This window comes from Podarcis filfolensis (genome assembly GCF_964270895.1).
Source record: "Podarcis filfolensis genome assembly, chromosome: 6".
Taxonomy (NCBI): Eukaryota; Metazoa; Chordata; class Lepidosauria; order Squamata; family Lacertidae; genus Podarcis; species Podarcis filfolensis.
The window spans coordinates 1611930-1626762 of NC_139609.1; the positions used below are offsets into that span (position 1 = coordinate 1611930).

Genomic DNA, 14833 nt, shown 5'->3' on the forward strand with positions numbered 1-14833 from the left:
GCAGATCACTTCTAGATAAATTAGGTGGTGTCTGAATTCTCCTGCGCACCAAGTAGAAAGCATTTTCATTCTCTCTTCTGAAGCCACAATATTCCTGACAGGTTTTGCTTTCTGCAAATGCAACCTGTTTCTACAAGAATGTCAGGATCCTGAGGTAAAAAAGCTCCTTAAAGCCACAATGTAGTCACAACATTCTCTGTTCCTCAGCAGTCATAGTATTCAAGTTCTTTCTCCTCTTCCATCTCCTAACTGTGGCCTCAGCCAGTGCAAACTCATACAGATCTCTCTCTCTCTGTGTGTGTGTCATTCCATTCACCAAACAGGAGTATCTTTCATAAGGGGAAAATGCAGAGTCATGTTTAGGAATGCAGATGGGCGAAAGAGAACTCACTGTGCTTTGTCCACTCCCTAGGTAATTTTCCAATAAGCTCCACCACAGGAATATAGCTGACATCAGAACAGAGGAGACTAACTAAATTTGTGAACAGTCCCCCCAAATGCATTATGCAGGGACACTGAGGCCTCACCACCTGCAGTCCAACACTTTTAAATTGCATGTCTAGGTAACATATGTCCAACACTTTTAAATTGCATGTCTAGGTAACATATGTCCAACACTTTTAAATTGCATGCAGTGGCGTAGCGTGGGGGGTGCAGGGGGGGCGGACCGCACCGGGCGCAACATCTGGGGTTAGGGCAAATCAATGGGTTAGGGGGCGCAAATCCACGGGTTAGGGGGCGCAAATCCACGGGTTAGGGGGCGTAAATTACTTGCCTTGCCCCGGGTGCTGACAACCCACGCTACGCCACTGATTGCATGTCTAGGTAACCCTAACTTCTGCATGATTTGCACGGTTCACAGATTTGTAAAATTCTGTAACTTTTACTGTTTTGAATTATCTTTACCCCCTTGTTAGTCATGATGTGGTATAAGGAGCTAAGCAGGGAACTGGGAGCCCTGATGCTCAACTGTTGCTCCTCTGTGTACATAGGCTAATGATATATAGGTAAAGGTAAAGGGACCCCTGACCATTAGGTCCAGTCGTGACCGACTCTGGGGTTGCGCGCTCATCTCGCTCTATAGGCCGAGGGAGCTGGCGTTTGTCCGCAGACAGCTTCCGAGTCATGTGGCCAGCATGACTAAGCCGCTTCTGGCAAACCAGAGCAGTGCACGGAAACGCCGTTTACCTTCCCGCCGGAACGGTACCTATTTATCTACTTGCACTTTGACGTGCTTTTGAACTGCTAGGTTGGCAGGAGCAGGGACCGAGCAACGGGAGCTCACCCCGTCGCGGGGATTCGAACCGCCGACCTTCTGATCGGCAAGTCCTAGCTCTGTGGTTTAACCCACAGCGCCATCCGCGTCCCCTAATGATATATAGTTCTACACATAAAATAGGAACAGTTAACGGAGGAAGAGACTTAGCATACATTTTCCCAGTAGCAGCTGGACTGGTAATAGTTGCTTATTATATTATCTCTGTTGCACTGATGCAAATGACTTGACTGTCGCTAGGAACCTTTGACCAACTAGCACATGTTAATTTTCAAGCTGCTCTGCAAACTATGGTTGAAAGATGGGATATCCTATTTCGAATACTTTTTGTCATGGGTATTTTATTGAAATATCAACATAGTATGTTAGAAAATCTTCACTGACATTTCACATACCTGAAGACTGATTTGATGGACCGGAAAATGCCCAGTGGGGATTCTTCCTCCTCCCAGAATACTCTTTACAAGCTACACTTTGAAAAGGACCCAGCACACCTGGCTCTGAAGGCATAGAGCAGCCTGCTATTTTTCTAGACTGTAGTTGTGGAACAGATTTCCTTCTCTTATTTTTATCAGCATTCCCTCTCCCTTTCTCCACCACCACTAGCCCTCAGTGAAGGGAGAGCAGAGTGAGTTTGCCATCTTGACGATCACACATTTAATCAAAACAAAAAACCAGGTAGTCTGATGACTCTCTCATACTCTGCTGCATGTGCTTTTGGTTTACGGAGGAAGCAGCCGGCTTTGTCCTGCCTCGTTCAGAACACTTCCAAGAGAGCAGCATCACGCCTCCATCAGCCCAGGCCAGCAGATCCTTAGCCAGGAGGATGGGAGGCACACAAATGGCAGCCTTACCTTGTCCTAGGCTTCCAGTATCCTGGTCCAGCTGCCAACCGTTTTCAAAGGTATCTGGTAGAGAAGGTGGAATTGGAGCAGATCTGTTGCAGGGGGCTATCACAACAAGAGTCTGTTCACCACGATTGCCCTGTTCCTGCATGGGGGAGGTCTGATAATTTAATATGTTGTTACAATTATATTCCACTTGTTCCTCAAGGAACTCAAAGTGGTGTAGATAGCAATTTTAACTTTCGTTGCTATCAATCTCCAAGTAATTCTGGGAATTGCAATATCCAGTGTTCTCTGTAGTGCCCAGAATTCTTTGAGTAAAAGCCTGTGTTTTAAAGGTCTAGTATGTACACAGCCAGAGACCCATATGTTTAGTCTTGCTCATTATTCACACCACCCTGAAGTGAGTCTCACACTATGGGGCACAATAGTTAGGGTGAACATTGTGAGACTTCTCTGTTGGATTAGTAGCCCCACCCTAATCCAAACTACTGTTCCCTTGGGGAGAGGGAACAACTATTTAAATAAATTTATGTTGTGTAGATATGTACACTTGCTTCTTTCTTTCCCTTTCTCTCTATCTAGAATAAGGGGTGTGAGGATTTTTACCTGAGTCCAGCCCTAAACCCTTCCAACCTACATGAGTGATGATTAATGACTATTAAGTTGGGGTGTGGAGTGGGGAAAACACATTGGTGTTTGTGTTAGGGGGAATGTTTCTCTGCTTCTGCTCCGTGGACCACACTGTGGCAGAAGGCACACGGTGTTCCCTTTAGTAGGAAGTTTTGGTAATTTTCCTTCAAGGATGAAAACTGGCAAAATAGACTGCTCTTCCCTCCCCTGACACCAGGGTCAAAGTAAATAAACAAGCAATGAAGTAGAAGCTCAAAACAGGAATATAAAAGGGGAGAAAGTTGATGGAACTTTTTAGTTAACTTTCTGGCTGGGTTGCTTAGAATTATCTAGATCTAAACTCTGTTGAATACACAACCGTTAGTTCTTTGGTCGAAGAGGCAGATAGCCATGTTTGCTGCACCAGAATGTTCTGGTTCTGCTAGCGTAAACATTTTGGCTAGATGTCTAAATCTCGCTTGTTAGTTGCAGCATGTAAGGCTTCGTATAAACTGTACATTTAAAACACGCTCTTCCCTCTCAAAGAATTTTGGGCGCCTCACAGAATTCCCAGCCACTCTTAACAGACCACAGTGCCCAGAATTCTTTGGAGGTGGAAAGCAGCTTCAGATGTGCTTTAAGGGTTTGATGTGTGTATCTCTCGTACATAGACTCTCTGATCCTTGTAACTTGTGGGGGGCGTGTTTTGTGAAGGAGAAGGGTAGCAGTTCAAGGAGTAAATGTGGAATAGCGCAACTGTGTGTATGGGCAGCAAAACCCATTTGGTGTTGCAAGAGTTTTAAAAATGTTTGTGTGGCTATATACATCTTATGCTTAGGGAAGCTTTTAATATTTGATGAATTATTGTATTTTAATATTTTGCTGGAAGCCACCCAGAGTGGCTGGTAAAACCCAGCCAGATGGGTGGGGTATAAATTATTATTATTATTATTATTATTATTATTATTATTATTATCATCATCATCATTCACATAGTGCATTTCGACAAAGAGTTTTCAAAAGAGTTTTGAGATTGCCACATGAGGCAATTTAACCCATGGACACTGAATTGTTCACATGTATCTTTACAGTAACGTGCAGTGCTTTATCCTGGTGGTACTCAATGGTACGCAGTACGGGCACTTCTTTCTCTTTTCAAATCTTGCGATAAGCTAAATGGAGGGTGGGGAGAGCAAGAAAGCCATCGTGGCCAAAAGAGGGGCTGTCAACAGCAGGAGGCTGAAGTGGCGAGGAAAAGGAGGCCCTCTCAGTCAGAAGGTTGCATCGTCCCTCCTTGGCTCTCCCCATGGATGTGCGGCTATGCCGCTGCCTCACGGTGCTGTGAGCGGCCGGCTGAGCATGAGCGCCACTTCCCTTTTGTCTCTGCTCACTCTTTCCATGTCTGTGGGGAGAGAGAGAAAGGGGGGAGGAAGCAGCAGCCCCATTCTGTGGCTGGGGAAGCCTTAGAGGTGAGCGCAGGTGTGGCTGGAGGGACGAGGAGGGAGGAGGAGGGCGGGTGGGATTCTGGGTGGGTGTGAAAAGCAGACAAGGCAAGGTGGGGGAGAGGTTGAAGAAGGGGAGGGGAACGCAGAGTGGGGGCAGGACAAGAGAGAGAGAGAAAGGGAGAAAGAGGATCTTTTTTCTAGAAAAAAGCACTGGTAATGAGGATCCAAAACATGAATTGAAACAAAAAAATGCTGTTTTTTCCTCAATTTTAAAAGCCCTTTTGGGGCTGAAATCTTGTGCCTAACTACTTGTTCTCTTGTGTGGCATGCTTCCAGTTGTTGTTGTTTGGTCGTCTAGTCATGTCCAACTTTGTGACCCCATGGACCAGAGCACGCCAGGCACTCCTGTCTTCCGCATTTGAAACCCCACTAGAAGAACCCGTATTAGTGGGGTGTGGATAGTGGAAAAATGAAGAGCTTTACACCCATTTTCCAGTTATGAGCCAATGCTGAGTCACTGGTTCAGCATGTGTTCATCTCTCCCTGATAACGCATGCGATTCGAAACTCTAAACATGCTGCTGTCAGATGGGTAAGGTTAGAGAAAGCCCACACAGCGCAACATTCTTTGCACACTCCCCCCTCCAGGGCGCCAAGCCTCGCTATCTGCCTGCCACCTGGGGTGGAAATACACAACAGAAACATTCTTGTCACCCTGGCCATGTCACCCATCCTCGCATTTTCACATAACATCAGAAATGACCTCTGCTCATTCTGACTCTCCATGAAGAGACTATTTGTGTATGCCTCGCATTCATTTTGGGTAACCCATTCAGTGAAAATGGCTCTTGTAAGCTGTTTCCTTTCATTATGTCTCATCCAGTCAAATAAGGAAGCCTTCTCCGCTCTGTTGGGTGTTTAACTGGGAGAAGCAAGTTCTATTGTCTCAAAGCTCCTTCATTGTTATGTTTGGTTTCCCATACAGTAAAGTGAGGCAACACAGAAAACCCTTTGTTTTATAAATTCAATACATAAAGAATAGAGCTAGCTTGGGCAATGTAACAAACTTGAATGGGGTGATTTATATTTTTGAAATTGATTGCTACTGGCTAAATAGTTTTGTTTTTGTTTTTTTTTAATTTCTTTTTATTGAGTTTCACTTAAATAACCAAAAGGAAAAACAAATCAACAGTTACAAAAAAAATATATCCAAACATAACATAAAAATAACATCAGTTTCCATTACAGTTCTTTGTCTTCACACTTAAATCTTTATATCTTTAAATGCTTAAATCATTCCTCTACACACCTATTGACCTCCATCCCTCCCGATTTCAGGCTTCTTAGTATAAATAATTTCTTTCTCCTGCAACTGATAATTGTTAATGATTTACACATCGTAAGATCTATATCGAACCTGCTATAGTTTTTAGGTTTCTATAATTCCCTTCAATGTATATCATAAATTTATTCCAGTTGCTAATAAACTTTGTATTTTTTTGGTTTCTGATTTTTTGTGTCATTTTTGCTAGTTCAACAAATTCAAATAATTTTGTTTGCCAATCTCTGATTGCTGGGGTGTTTGGATTTTTCCAATTTTGGGCAATTAATATTCTAGCGGCAGCTGTAGCATACTGGAATAATGTCTTATCTTCTTTTTTGATTTCATCCCCAATTATTCCTAGTAGGAAGGCCTCTGGTCTTTTGGGAAATGTATATTTAAATATTTTTTTTAGCTCATTATAAATAAGTTCCCAATATTTCTTCATTTCGTCGCATGTCCACCACATATGGAAAAAATTACCTTCTTTGATTTTACACTTCCAGCAGATCTTATTTCCTGTTTTATACATTTTCCCTAGTTTTGCCGGTGTGATGTACCACCTATACATCATCTTTTCCAAATTTTCCCTAAGTGTGACACATGCCGTGAATGTCATTCCACTAGTCCATAATTTCGACCACTTATCATATTCTATATTGTATCCCAGATCCATTGCCCATCTTGTCATGACCTCCTTTATTTCTTCATCTTTGGTGTCCCATTCTAATAATATATTATACATTTTGGATAATAATTTGGATTTACCTTCAATTATTTCTATCTGAAATTTGGATTTCTTCTCGTTCATCCCTACTTTTTTATCTTCTATCCATGCTGCGTTTATTTGATGGAATTGTAACCAGCCTGTTAATTTATCTTTCAACTCCTCATATGTTCTCATCTTCCATCCGCTTTGTGATCTTATCAGTAGGTCTTCATAGGTCAGCCTTTCTCCTTCCATATTTACTTTTTTAGTTATTAAAATATCAGTTGGTGATAGCCACCAGGGTGTTTTCCATTCTAGGAGTTTTTTATTTTTCTCCCACACTTCATATAGAGGCCCTCTAATAATATGACTGGCTAAATAGTTTTGTCATTCTCCCGAGTATAAGAGTTTGAGGCATACTTTCCTAGAGGCAAGTACCACTGGATTCAATGAGACTCACTTGCAAATAAGGATAGGTGAATCTGCCAATTTTGATTTATTTGTTTCTTGTATTTCCCAGTCTGACACTCAGTTCTCCGCATTACTTTGTGAATTACTTTACCCTGCATGTGCATTTTTTAAAATGTAGCTTGACTAAAAAACTGCATTGCAAAATTCAAAGGTGTATGACTTGAAGGCTAACCGAATTTTGGTTTGCATATTGTTCTGGAAAGTGTGAATTGGGTAATCTCACCTTTAAATGTGAATTGAATCAAATTTCTCCCCTAAGTAAATATATACAGGATTGTGCCATGAATAACTTATTTTGATAAGCATGTAGTGAACCGAGGGTTGTATCCAGCGTTAGTCATACTTAGAGCATGACCGAAAGTGCTCCACTGAAATTAATGGACAATACTAAATTCTGTCCATTAATCTATGTGGATTTACCACGAGTGGAATTTAGGTGGGTACAGTGACCAGAGTGTACCAGATTTCAGCCATCTGTCTGCTGTGAAAGTAGCTTAATAATTTTGAAGGATCTCCCCCCTCCTTTTCATCACTGAGTGAGTTTTGGCTCAAGCACCTATCTGTATATATAATGGCCTCATCCTGGTGCCATTAAAAGTGCATGCATTCACTGCCATGCAGGAGGAAATGGCCAAATGTGGTTGTGCCAAGCTATCCAAAGTCAGTGACAAAATTTTTATTGGTTGTAAAAAATTTGGTGTAGAGTTCTCTGTGTTTAGTTTAATTTGAAATTTCTATACCACTCCAGGTATCATAAACTGTCTGATGGGCTAACAAGATTTAAAGCATCAAACAACAATCAATACACAAGAGTAGCGTAAAATGGTACTAGGGCAAAACAAAAAAGATAAAAGTAGCATTAAAAACTCCATCTAAATGCTTGACTTATTTTATTTTATTTTATTTTTTAGAGAGGTTTTCACCTGGCACCCAAATGACGACAGCCAGATGAAACACTCTAGGGAGTGTTTTAGAGTTTGGGGATTCAGTCAACTATGTAGGCCTATTGGACAATGAATTTAAGTTAGTCATGTTTATTAACTTCTTCACTCCCAGTAGGGCTGGAATGGAATATTCCCCAAGGTGCTGTAACTGAGAAGGGTGGCTTCAGAGTATATGGACAATGGAAAAGGTCAGGGACTCTTCTTGAGGGGACATCTTGTTTTGTAGAAGTACAGAAGTATTTGTGTAGTTGCGCAGATGCATAGTTTCCAGATATATGCACATGGAGCAAAGTGACTGCAGGCAAACACTTTCTCCTCTGTCATTTCAGACAGTGAAATTACAGTGAGTCGTGGTCTATTCACAACCCTCTCTCCCCTTGCAGTGCATACAGACATTGCCCAGCAGCAATGACAGGCCTGGATGTGTGTCAGCCTGTCTTCTAATGAAGAAGCTGCAAAAAATGCTGCCTTGAAAGGTTTAGAAAATCACTCACATTCCGTATTCTTTCTTAATCTCACAGATGGACATTATGAATGCAGCCCACACAGTCTTTGTAGCATAAAGTAATATATATAGAAGGACCTATTAAAATAATTGCATTTGGAAGTATCTTTGCAGCCTGTTTAGCTAAAGCAGGCATAGGCAAACTCGGCCCTCCAGATGTTTTGGGACTACAACTCCCATCATCCCTAGCTAACAGGACCAGTGGTCAGGGATGATGGGAGTTGTAGTCCCAAAAACGTCTGGAGGGCCGAGTTTGCCTATGCCTGAGCTAAAGCTTAGCCTCCTTTGTTCTGATTTTTGTCGTATTTTGATTAAGCTTGAATGTGTGCACATGGCTACAGAGTAATATAGTGGCAAATTCAGAAGTGTGGGGTCTCTTAAGGAAAGTCAGAACCATTTAAGATTATACAAGAATAACAATGAGGAATGCATTGCAGTAATCAATGCAGATCTTCCTTTGCTGCTTTTCAGCTAGATCTATTTCCCATGATGGAGATGGGCAAATTATCCACTGCCTTATGGGACATCTTTGGGAGAAGAAAAGGCTAAGGAGTAAATCCTACATTAAGTGGAGTCCCTAAGATGATGGTGCCTTGTACACCTCCTTCCGGCAACCCCTGCAGCCAAGCTGGTGCCAAATGGCCACTTACCTGCTTTCCTTTGGACCAAATTAGTCTTGTCATCTGAGCAGCCCAGGACCTCCATACACATTGCCCAGGCTTGTGCCCCGGGAAAGTCACTTTGGTGAAGCTAACACAGCAAAAACTATGTGGGAAACAGCAGTTATGAGTTACTGGTCTCCGCAGTCACAGCAGGCACTGTGATTCTCATGCCGTTTGACTTCACCCCTAGGGAAGTGTCCACTGTCTCTTGAGACAGACAGATGCCAACAACATGGTCAATTTTTTTCTTGAAGTTCCATTGTGCATAGCAGAACGTGCACACCATTCTCTTGAAAGTGAGCTTTGGAACATACAGAACAACTCATCCTCTGTGTTTTTCACATGCCCCTTCTCCAGAATGACCATAGGAGCCAATCCTCTTTTCATTCTGATTGGCTCCTAAGAGTAAAAAGACTTCTAATTGGCTAGAACACTCCCCTTTTTGAGCTGAGAGGCTGGGGGCTTGGGACCTTGCTGCAGAAGTAGTGATAGGTCTTTAAGCCCCCAGCAATCCCAGACCACTCCATCTCCGTTGCTGAAGTTGACCTGATGAACAATATCACTCAATGCCTAGTCAGTATTGTTTTAAGATGCCAATGGTGGGAATTTGTGTGAATGTTTCAGACCCAAAATGGAGTCTGTGCTCTGTTTGAACGTGCATCTATGAAGCATTGGCAGAGAGGCTGTTGTTACCTGTGAACACATGCCTCTTCAAGATTTTGTTTGACCGAAAGGTGGTGAATGTTTAGTAATCCCTCTGCACATTCACTGTTCCTCCTTTAGGGTAGCTACTGACCACAATGTTGACAACACAACAGAAATCCTGAGGGAGTGGCTGAAGAATGTACAGAAACTGTATCACTATGTGGAGTGGAGGCCCATGGGGGACCCTCAGTAAGTATTCGAATGCTGGGTTTTTCCAGTAAAATCAAGTGTAACAAAGCTAAGCACATTCAGGGAAACAGCATGAAATGTTCTAATCCTTTCTAAAGCTATTTAAAAGCCTTCCTCACATACTTGTGATAGCAATTTCCAGAAGCAATTTAATTTGGCTAAATGCTATCTTTTTCAAAGCTGGGGTGGGAAAAGAGCTGTTGGGTGTGCCCCCCCTCACGTCCAAATTCTATTTAATTCACAGCACTCATGTTGGGCAGGAAGCGCAGTGATGGTGTATGTTCCCTGTGTCCTGGGTACACACTCCAGGAATAAATTTGGAGAGTGTTTTCTTTGCTCTGAAACGTCCTTTCTTTACCCTTACATTTTTGGAGCACTTGAGGTGACTTAGTGAATTTGCTTCTCTCCCCCCCCCCTTTCAGTTTTTAATTAAAACACCAAAGTCAGGAGAGAAATAATACCCAGCGATCCTGCAGGAGCTGCACAGCATTTAACATGACAAGAGGGCTGCATGTTTTCCCTTTTTGTTCTTTGTTTTGTAGGTCTTACCCAGAGGAAATTGGGCCCAAACACTGGCCAAACTCCAGGTTTACCCATGTGATGAAACTGAGGCAGACTGCTCTGAGAACTGCCAAGGAAAAGTGGTCTGATTACATCATGGTAAAATAAGAATTAAAGTTCTGGCTGGTTAGGCTTCCTTCCTTCCCTTGATTTGCATGCTGGGCATTTGAGAGACGCATTCTGTTTCTGAGCTTTGTAGAGAAGGAAACTGGAAAAGTAAAATTGGTTGTCTTACAGTGCTGCATAATTTCCTCCCCAGATGTGCTGGGATATGCAAGGTAACTACTTACCTTCACTGACCACTGAAGTCCTGACTCCTGTACTGGTCACCTCTAAACACAGCTTTGTAGGACTGGGAATGGATAAATAACTTTGGCCCAGATTCCTGCACCTATTTCCACAAGTATTTGTGTGATCAGGAACATCCGCTAGGTGATGGACTACAACTCCCATTATCTCTAACCACTGGCCATGCTCACTGGGGCTCATGGGAGTTAAAGTCCCAACAACATCTGGAGGACCCAAAGTCCCACATGTGATGTAGTTGATGAGTGGATTCTCAGACCTTGTTTTGCCACCCACCACCAGAGCACTGTGTTACTTTGTTCAAACATACGCAACAAAATTAATTCTCGTCTAACTATATTTGCCTCATGTTAATGAATACTCTTAACACCTCAATGGTTGACACGCTGAGGCACCCAGGAATGACTCCAGGGTGTTTTACATATTTGAAGGCTGCCACTGTAGCTGAAAAACCACATGCTGATTTATACACTTCCCACTTTTCCAGGGGTTAAGCTTTGCCATGCAGTCAAGCTGGTGCGAAACGTATTGCTGTGCTTTCCTTTGGCCCCCATCAGTGAGGCCAAGAGAGGGGTCTTGTCATCTGGGCAGCCCTAGACCCCCATACACGCTGCCCGGGCTTGCATACCATGGAAGGTCACCGGTGCTGCTAACTCAGCGGTTTGACTTCACCCCAGAGGTGCACTTGGGTGTCTGTTGAGACAGATGGATGCCAACCAACCAGCAATTCCGCCTGCAAGCCCCCTTGCCTCTCCTTCCAAATGTGAGGTGGTTTGTTCTAGTTAAGCCCTTTCCCTCTAATGCAGGATTTGGAAACCTATGGCCCTCCAGATGATATTGGACTCTCACATCCATCAGCCTCAGTGAGCATAGGCAAAAGTCAGGGATGATGGGAGTTGTAGTCAAACAACTTCATGAGGCTTACAAATTTCTTATCCCTGCTCTAATGTCTCCATTGTGGACTACTTTGCAGGGCCCACTATGAAGTGCTTGTGGGTTTCTGTTCTTGTTGATTGTGTCTCACACATCCAGAGGCTTCATTTCAATTCAGCGGTGCAAGTGCCTTACTAAATATCACCACTTTTTGGTATGTGCAAAGTAGTAGTTACAAAGTTGACCAATATTTGCTGTTGGCTTCAGTACAAGGTAAATGTTAGCTTAATGCTGATGGATATGTGATGGAAGTCTGCTTATTTTGTTCATTTTGCAACATTGCAAGAACTCAAGATAGGTAATGCTCTTAACCAAGTCTTGTTTGTGGACATTAGAGACACTCTTCAGATCCAGTCACACAAAACCTCACATGCTTTTTTTTTAAATCCCTTTTCCTAGTTCATAGATGCTGATAATTTTCTGACAAACCCAGAAGTTCTGAATCTCATGATAGCAGAAAATAAGACCATTGTGGCGCCAATGCTTGAATCTCGTGCTCTCTACTCTAACTTCTGGTGTGGAATGACCCCTCAGGCAAGAGATGTTTCTTTACTGTTACTTATACACCACCCAAACAGACAGATCCCTGTCCCAGGGCTTGAAAGCAAGTATATAAGAATGGCAAGGATACAGGGGATGAATTAATAAATGTGTAAGATATGTATCATGTGTATTATTGTATTGTGTGCATTCTTTGTTCTCTGCAGCTGGTATCAAAATGAGGGCGCTGTTAAGAGACAAATATCCCATGCAATGATTGTTGAAACCCCTTTCCAGCCTCCATGTCTTTGATGGACAGTACTTAGATGCTCCTATCTCCCTTGGGACCTAGAAGTTTGTATTTTCATAAATGGCAAATTTGGATTTTTTTGGGTTTCTGGCAGAAGCCTTCCATGCACCAGGTGGCTGGTTAGCATAGTAATTTATGACAGAGTTATTGTCATTAAAGTGTATCTTTGCAGTCCCTTTATGGCAAAAGATTTTGTCAAAATCAATCCAATATATTCGGTGGAGAAATGAAGCCTTTGAAAGAAAGATTCTCGAAAAGGAATTGCATCTTGCAGGCTTCTTAAGATGAAACAAAACACTGTTTTTCCTCTGCCACTCCTCATTTGTCTTTTTTTTTTTTTTTGTAATGCAATTAGAGTCCAATGATTTCACTCATGCCTTTTCCCCTCTGGGGAAAAATTGCTCACAGTCTGAGATCTGTGTGCAGCTGGAGCAGCCTGGTAGCTGCAGTTCTCTGGAGCTGATTACTGTTCAGTGTTACGTTTATCAGCTAGCCTTGGTTTGCAGACCATTCGGGGTCCATATTTCTGACAAGTGGAAACAACTCCCAGCAAATCCACAAGGAATTGTTGATAATAGTGAAAACCAAGGCAATAAAATAGCATGCACACCTCTGCATGAGAAGCTACTCTCTCAGTGTGATTGTTTTAGCAACTTGGTGTTTGGAATGACCTTCAGATCTGCCTCTGTCTGTGTCACACTGTTCTCATAACTTGGCAGTGGGCTCTGGAGAGCAGTTTTCTCAGGGTGGACTCTTAGGCAGTTGTTTCCATTGCTGAAAGTTCTGGTAGCGTGATTTGTGCAAAAACCCCCACCAAACCCCAATCTGTCTGAGAATTGCCCAGTTTGGGAGAATGTTTACTAGGCATGAGACTGTGCCATGATTTCAGGTGCCCTTGTCCTAGCCAAACAGCCCAAGGAGAGTTCAAGGGAGCTGTAAAAAGTTATTTAAAGGTGTTCCATCTGTGGTATTCCTTCCTGAGTGATAAAAAGCTTTCAGATTCCCTTCACCTTGTGTCCAGATGTTGAACACACTGCCATAACAAAAATAATCCAGTCAATTTCCCATAGGCCAGTGACATAGAAGAAGCTTGGATTGTAGTTCATATTTTAAATATACTCCTTAATTATGCTAAATGTGTTTTTGTTCGGCCTCCTAGTGGACAATTGGACAACAGCTAGTCTAAGCTGATGCTATTTCTGGATGGGTTTTGCACTGGTGCTTTCTGCAAACAAAGAAGTTTTTTTCTGTCTTGAATGTGGGGAGGGGGGGAAAGAGCTTGCCAAGATATATTTCTGACTGGAAGGAGCAGCTTGTTAGAATACTGGTGTCCTAGGACCTAATGCTTGCTTCCTATCTGCTCATCATATACATCTGTTAAATAAACAGCCTGTTTCAAAGGCACCGTACATCATCCAGTACACTCTCCTTTCGCAAAAATTGACATTAATACTTGCTGGCCCAAGTATTTCCTGCAGAGTGTTCAGTCTCAGGTAATCCTACTGCATACAATGGAAGTGTTATTGATGTGGAGCTTGTTCAGTGGTTATCATTTATTTGCTCCGTCTGGGCGATGGCATTGGGCCTCTTTTGGGTGGGCTTATATCCCCCTTTTTAAAGGAATAGGTGTGCTCTCTGGGGTTCTTGTCTTTGGAGGCCCAAGTAGTATTGGTGGCATGAAGCACCAGCTTAGGCGAATGCATCATAACGCATTAATGCCCTTGTAGCTTTCTGTTCAAACCGTTGAAGTGTGCAGTATCCTTCTGAAGGCAGTTTGGAAATTACAAGGGAGTACAAAATACTGGAACTAAGGACTGGATAGGGGGACGCGGGTGGTGCTGTGGTCTAAACCACTGAGCCACTTGGGCTTGCTGATCAGAAGGTTGGCGGTTCAAATCCCTGCAACGGGGTGAGCCCCTGTTTCTCTGCCCCAGCTCCTGCCAACCTAGTAGTTTGAAAGCACACCAGTGCAAGTAGATAAATAGGTACCGCTGTGGTGGGAAGGTAAACGGTGTTTCCATGCACTCTGGTTTCCGTCATGGTGTTCCGTTTCGCCAGAAGTGGTTTAGTCATGCTGGCCACATGACCTGGATACCTGTCTGTGGACAAATGCTGGTTCCCTCAGCCTGAAAGCAAGATGAGTGCCACAACCCCAGAGTCGTCTGCGACTGGACTTAACTGTCAGGGGTCCTTTACCTTTACCTTTTAAGAACTGGATATATTTGATTCTTCACCTGCAGTGGCTCCCAGTCTTGTTTCTAGTCCTAATTCATGTTGTTGGTTTTTACTTTATAACACTTTAAATGGCTTAGGACCTGGATACCCCAATGGCTACCTCCTCCAGCACAAATCTGCCTAGGTATTAAAATTATCAACCAAACTTAGGGTTGCCACCTGTCCTGTATGATACAAGATTGTCCCATATTCCAGTGGAAAATGCCACGTCCTGTATTGATACAGTTTTGTCCTCTATTTCAGGTTCTCTCTCTCTCTCTCTCCCAAGTTTAGGGATCCTCTCCAAATGCATGTGTTTGAAAGGGGGTGTGAAAGGACATGTGTT

General features: G+C 42.9%; 1 protein-coding gene across 1 annotated transcript in view; it reads left to right on the top strand.

Annotated features, from left to right (window-relative positions):
* The window catches only part of COLGALT2 (collagen beta(1-O)galactosyltransferase 2), a 57397-nt gene that overhangs the window by 16876 nt on the left and 25688 nt on the right, over positions 1-14833 (top strand). Inside the window, exons 2-4 of the mRNA XM_083621407.1 lie at positions 9573-9683; positions 10226-10343; positions 11883-12017. Coding sequence (XP_083477533.1) covers positions 9573-9683; positions 10226-10343; positions 11883-12017 — 364 coding nt within the window. The remainder of the gene's footprint in view (positions 1-9572; positions 9684-10225; positions 10344-11882; positions 12018-14833) is intronic.